Source organism: Sciurus carolinensis, chromosome 11 (genome assembly GCF_902686445.1).
Source record: "Sciurus carolinensis chromosome 11, mSciCar1.2, whole genome shotgun sequence".
NCBI lineage: Eukaryota > Metazoa > Chordata > Mammalia > Rodentia > Sciuridae > Sciurus > Sciurus carolinensis.
Window position 1 is genome coordinate 33,822,979 of NC_062223.1, and position 5,759 is coordinate 33,828,737.

Below are 5,759 nucleotides of genomic sequence, written 5' to 3' on the forward strand. Positions count from 1 at the left end.
GGGCGGAAGGCTCCAGAAGGGAGGCCTGGGAAGCATCTGGAAGACCGGCCTCCCCTGCCGCCTCTTCCAGCAAGTTTCCCACACGCTGCCCCCCGCGAGGTCCCAGGGAGCCTGGCCTGGCCCTTATGGTAAGCGGTCTGTGATTTATGGTGCTGATTACGACTCCTTCGCCCCCTCCCCGCTCCTCTCTTTATTTATATTTTTGCCAAACATCTGATTTCACAGGGGACGTGCTCTCTGGAGGCGCCGTGGGCAAGAAAACGCAAGAGCAGGAAGAGCGCTGCTAACGCCTCTTAGTCACAGAGCCTCAGCCACCAGCCCTCGGGGTGGGACGCGGCCCTCAGGAGCTGGCAGGGACCAGGGAGGTGGCCTCAGAAGCCTGGGCCTCCCTTTACGACCTGCCTCTGCCTCCTGGCGAAGGCCCTGGAGCCGAGAGGCCGATTCCGTCCCTCACGCCTCTGTCACCTCTGGCCCTGCCCGGCTCCACTCTGGGTGACATTGGCCACAGCCCTGGCCAGACGCCTCGGCCCAGGGCACCTGGCGGCCGCAGCCTGAGCCTGCAGCCTGTCTTCCCTCCGAGCTCGGGACCCACGCTGCTGCCCAGGCATGGCGCCCGCTTCGACTTTGGGCGGCTGGGGTGATGGAGCCAGAGGGGCAGGACAGGCCCTGGGCAGGTCCCGCACCTGCAGATTGTCCTCCGCAGGTGGGGGTGAGTCGCCCAGGCCCTGGGGCTGCTCGGTCCAGGACCCGTGGCGTCACGCCGTTTCCTCTTCCTCAGAATAGCAGCTCCAAGACAGCCAGCCGGCCTCTGTGTCCCCGCGTGGGCCCCCTGGCCGGGCTGCCTGTCACCTAGAAGTCACGCGAGCATGTTTTCATGAGTGAATTCTACAAAGCAGTGCACCTGACCTAAGGTTAAGGGGCGGAGGAACTCAGCTGAGACCCCAGCACCGGCGAGCCTGTCGGGGCCCCTCTGTCCCCAGGTCATCCCACCACACACAGTGGGTTCTTCCTCTGGCCGGCAGGCTCTCCTGGCACGTCCCCGGGGCTGACCGCTGTGTCCTCAGGTCCCCCACAGGGTTAAGAGGCCAGGATTCCCAAGTCCCACACCCCAAGAGAAGCAGGCCTGGCCGAGGGCCGGGTCCCAGGCCCGGAGCGGCTGCTCCTGTCCGACACGCCTCGTCAGCCCACGTCCAGATGGGTCTCTCCCGGCTCTGCCGCCTCAGGAAGCAGAAAAGCAAACAGGCCGTTTCCAAAAACCAAATATTTTGCCTTTGATGGGTGGAGGTCAGGATGGACAAACAGACGAGAGAGTTCTCGGGCCAAGGAGGCACCGGGGGAGGGGCTGGTTCTGCAGAGGCCAGTGTTTAGCCCCCAGCCCAACATGGAGAGGGGAGAGGGGCACCCAACCGCCCCCACAGCCACACCCGCCCCCGACGCCAGGGCCACGGGTGGTGACCTCCCAGCTCCCTCCCCAGCTCCGGCCGGCCCCCTGCCCTCCTGCACCGGGTTGGAAATCAGACTCACGTCTCCACCGGAGCCCGGCCTCTGGGGGGCCACTCAGGCTCCTGCCTCGCCCTCATCCCCTGCCCTCCGGCTTCCACCTCGCCCCGTCCTGCCTCCCAGCCTGCAGGGGCTCTCTCTGGGGCACTTCCCGCCCAGGGATGCCCGGGTCACCTCCCTCCCGTCTGGCTCTCTGCACCTTGTGGGTGGAGGACGCCCTCGGAGAAGAGCCTGCTTCCTGACTCGGGAGAAGGTGGGTGCGGAGGCTGCAGAGGCCGGAGGGACGGTACCCAGAGCGGAGGGCAAGGCAGGAAGAGGGCTTGTTCTCCGCCACTGGGGGGCCAGATGGGAGCCTCGGAGAACATGCGGGGGCTGCCCTGCCGCGTGCCCACCCGTCCAGCCGCTCTGGAGGGGTGGGGCCGAGCTCCCGCCAGAGCCCAGCAGCTTCTGCCTCTGCGTTTGTTTGCTCCGGGCAAGAGCAGAGTGCTCTGAATTGGGGGGCATTCGCAGAGGCCAGTCCTGGGAGGACGAGGAGACTGGGGGGGACCAAACGTGCAGCGTCAGGTGGCAGCGGAGGGCTGGGGGCCCGTGTGTCTCTCCCTCATTCCTGCTAGCGTGTCGGAGGCCCCGACCCAGCTGCTGCCCTGGTTCCTTCAGCTTCCAAATCAGGGACCACATGGTAACTCCACCCTCTCAGGCCATTACAGGCTCAAAGGAGGGGACGCGAGTGGAATCAAGGTCAAGAGCACAGAAGCAAGAGGGTCAGTGATGGACCTGGGACCGCAGCCCCATCTGGGGTCACAGAACTCTCTCCTGACACTAAGCTCCCTGCTTCCAGCCCCGCCAGAGGAGGAAAGTGGCCGAGTCTGAGGAGCTGAGCTTCCTGGCTCCTGGGCCTTGACAGCCCAGCAAAGTGGCAGCTCAGAGGCAGAGGCTGCAGCCCTGGCCCTAGGTGAGCCGGGGAGGCAGGTCCCGGACCCAGGCTGCCGGGTGGGGTGCACACACCCAGCCGGGACCTGCACCCTCGGGCTCAGCCTGCTGGAGACCCTCTGGGGACATCGGGTGCAGGGGCCCAGTCTGCCGCGTTTACCAACCACTGAGTGAGGAGGAGGCAGCTTCCGGGAGAATGACAATGGGGTCTTTGTGGGGACCGTCCCCCTGTTTTAAGTCCCACCGTCACACACACCATCATTTAATGGGCGGCCAGACGGAAAAAGCTTCTGGGGCGCTGGGTGGGGCCGGCCGGGGCCAGTCCTGCTGCAGTGCCTCCTGGATCAGGGCCGGCTGGTCACCCTCTGCACACGGCTCCTCCGGGCAGGTCTCGATGCTGCCGCTGCGCTGCGGGCCACGTGGGGGCTGCTCTGGGCTTCGGGCCCTCCCGGAGCATCACGGCCTGGACGCCTCCTTCGCAGACCCTGCAACTAACTTCTGGGAAGAAGCAGGGACGAGGGACAGAGGGACTCTGTTGAGCAGCTGCGTGAACAAGGTCACAGGAGAGCGGAGCCCCTCGCCTCACGTCTGCACCCGGGGACCTGGGGAGAGGCTTTGGTCACCACGGAGAGGGTCTTGGTGCTGGGTGGGGGTCTCCGCAGGGCCAGCCCTGGGACCAGCCTTGCTGCTGAGGACGGTGGCCCCTTCATTCGCTTTTAAATGGAAACTCCTGGTTTGCTAAGTGCTGAACGAATCCCCAGCCTACCTGCCAGGCATTCCGATGGCTCAGTGGCTCCGGGAGAGGAAGAAGCGCCTTCTGCTCAGAGAACACAGTCCTGTCCCGCCGAGGGGGCTTCAGGATGCTGGCGTGAAAGGGTGTAGGGTCTTGCTCAGGATTTCCAGAGCCCCGTCCAGCCTCTCTGCGGCCGAGATCTGCCCCTGTGAGAGAGGTGGCGTGGCTCCTTAGCTCCTGCAAGTCAGAGAGCCTCCCTGAGCCTCAGAGTCATCCTCTGTAAAATGGGGCTGTTGGTGCCTGCCCCGCCCCCTCCCCAGGATCCTTGTTTAGATACAACTGGCCGTTCCAGCTCGCCAAAAATCAGTGCTTGTGAACTCGCACCCACCCCTGGCACAAGGGTCCCAGTTCCAGCTTGCCCCCCTGGGCTGGGTGTGGGGGCACGCCCGGCCTCTCTGCCAAGGGGGGAGATAAACAGAAGCTGTTGGGGGCAGGTTTGAACATCAGCCACCACAGATGAACAAGAATTGTCACCTGGAGGATTTTTTTCCATGTCACACACTTTCCATCCTGACGACAACCCTATCACGTAGAAACTCTGCCTTTTGCAGATGGGGACACTGAGGCACAGAGTGGTGAAGTAACTAACGACAGGTCACACAGCAGCAGTCCAGGTGGCCACAGGAAGAGGACGCCAGGCGTGGCCCTCTCTCTTCTTACCTGGGTCGGTGGGGGGACACTGCATCAGGTCCCGGCTCCTCACAAGCTTCCCCAGACCGGCGGCTTCACCACCCAGGCTCTGCACCACCCAGGTGGGCGGGGTCTGCGCGGGGAGCCGCAGGCCAGGCGCTGGGCTGGCTGGGTGCTTTCCCTCTTCTCCACGGGCATTTGAATCCTCCGCCAGCCGTGTGGGCACATGCTGGTGACAACGCAGAGGAACAAGAGGACGGGACCTGCCCCGTGCCAGCCGTTGCCCAGGGGGGCTGCTGTTCTGCTGGAGGCGGGAGCCAGAGTCCGTGAGGGAGGGACTGCCCACCGCTGATGGCCAAGGGCCCAGGGAGGGGGGACACCAGGGCCGCTGTCACCTTCCAGTGGGCACAGCTCCATCTCGTAGCAACGTCTCTGCTGGCCCCAGGAGACCCTCCAGGGAGGGTGGCCAGGGACCCCGTCTGGTCACCGTCCACGCCACATGTCCTCAGTGCTCCCTGGGCACCCTGCACAGGGCAAAGAGCCACAGGGATGACTGTCACTGGAAACCAGGGAGCTGAAGACCCCCAGGGATCTGCTTTGGGAGCCAGGACCTCTCTGGGTGACCCTGAGCCACTCCAACGTCCCCTCCCATTCATTTTGCTGCCACCACCCAGGGAGGTGGACAGTGCAAGGGGCATTTCCTCCCTTGGACACACGGGGCCCCAGGCCCAGAGAGACCCACCAACTTGCACAGCAGAGCCCCACAGAGTCCCACCAAACCTGGGTCTTCTGAAGCCCACGTGGCTCTTTCCAGACGAGCAGCGGCCTGTGTCACCTCGCTCAGCAGATTGCTTTTCCCAACACCCTCCTGCGCCCCCTCCGCCGCCCCACTCTCCCGCCACCTCCCTGCCCTCGCCGCGTCCTGCTCCACCTCCCCTCAGGAGCCCAGCCAGAGAGGGCGAGTCTCCCAGGAATGGTCACAACTCCCAGAGTCTCTTATAAATGCTGCATGTGAAATATCTGCTGCCCCAACCCCAGGCGATTGCCGCCGCCGTGACTGCACCTGCGGGTTGGAATTGGCCCGGGCAGGCCGGCGCGTAACTGAGCCTGGGAATCCGTGGAACCTGACTTGGCTGTGTCACCGAGGCTTGGGTCTCCGGGGAATTGGGCATTTTAACTCTGCCGTGGCCGAGGAATGGGAAAGGGTGGGTGGGTGAGCCAGGTGGGGACACCGCCCGCCCACCCTCCCTTGCCGTGTGCCCAGAGGCTAGCCGGAGCCGAGTCCTCTGCTTGGCTCTGGGTGACGGAGGTGCGGGATCGGCACCTGCCGGCAGACCAGCCTGCTGGGTAGGCGCACAGGCTTGCGCACCGGCGTCTGGGGTTTTCTGCACCTTGACCCCGAGACGGTGGAAGAACAGTGACTCTTCGTGGAGAGAACGTGCCCTCTGGCAAAGCAAGCCGCTCTATTCTCCGCATCAGGATGTGGCAGTACGGGCCCTCCTGTGTTAACGCGTTAAACCTGGAGCTCTGGCACGGGGTCATAACCTCTGCCGTTTCAAGGTGGCTCTCAGCAGAAACCATGTTCTGAGACCTGCCTCGACGCGGTGTGACCTGAAAGTGCCTGTGATTTCCATTGGTGACAATGTCACAGGGGCTGCTTACCCAGCTGGTTCGTGGCTTCAGTCACTCTTGAAGGAGGCGCAGAATTTCAGGAGGAGATGAGCGAACGTGAAGTTGTGTTTGTCTCCCACCAAGTTTGCCACAGACCCTCCTGGCCGGGGGCCCAGCCCGAGGGCTCTGGGATTACTGGCTGAGTGGCCTTGACCTCCTTTGGCCTCCGGCTCTTTATCTGCAAATGCGGGTCCTGGAGGCAGGTTGACACGGCTTCGAAAACCAGCATGTCCCT

At 64.1% G+C, this 5,759-nt stretch overlaps 1 protein-coding gene across 1 annotated transcript; it reads right to left on the reverse strand.

Annotated features, from left to right (window-relative positions):
- Positions 1-2,625: 2,625 nt before the first annotated feature.
- Positions 2,626-5,434, reverse strand: LOC124959452 (uncharacterized). The gene is made up of 4 exons (XM_047517907.1): positions 5,245-5,434; positions 3,884-4,201; positions 3,197-3,369; positions 2,626-2,928 (listed from the first exon to the last, which is right to left on the reverse strand). The coding sequence occupies exons 1-4, from the start codon at positions 5,432-5,434 to the stop codon at positions 2,887-2,889; spliced, it is 723 nt and encodes a 240-aa protein (XP_047373863.1). The 3' UTR covers positions 2,626-2,886.
- Positions 5,435-5,759: the final 325 nt, after the last annotated feature.

Bases quoted from the DNA above. Each gene is read 5' to 3' on its own strand.
- LOC124959452 (XM_047517907.1), bottom strand. From the start codon at position 5,434: ATGGTTTCTGCTGAGAGCCACCTTGAAACGGCAGAGGTTATGACCCCG. The intron at 3,370-3,883 runs GTAAGAAGAGAG...CCTCTCTCACAG, and splicing joins GTGTCCCCCCACCGACCCAG to GGGCAGATCTCGGCCGCAGA. The intron at 2,929-3,196 runs GTAGGCTGGGGA...GCTTCTTCCCAG, and splicing joins GCCATCGGAATGCCTGGCAG to AAGTTAGTTGCAGGGTCTGC.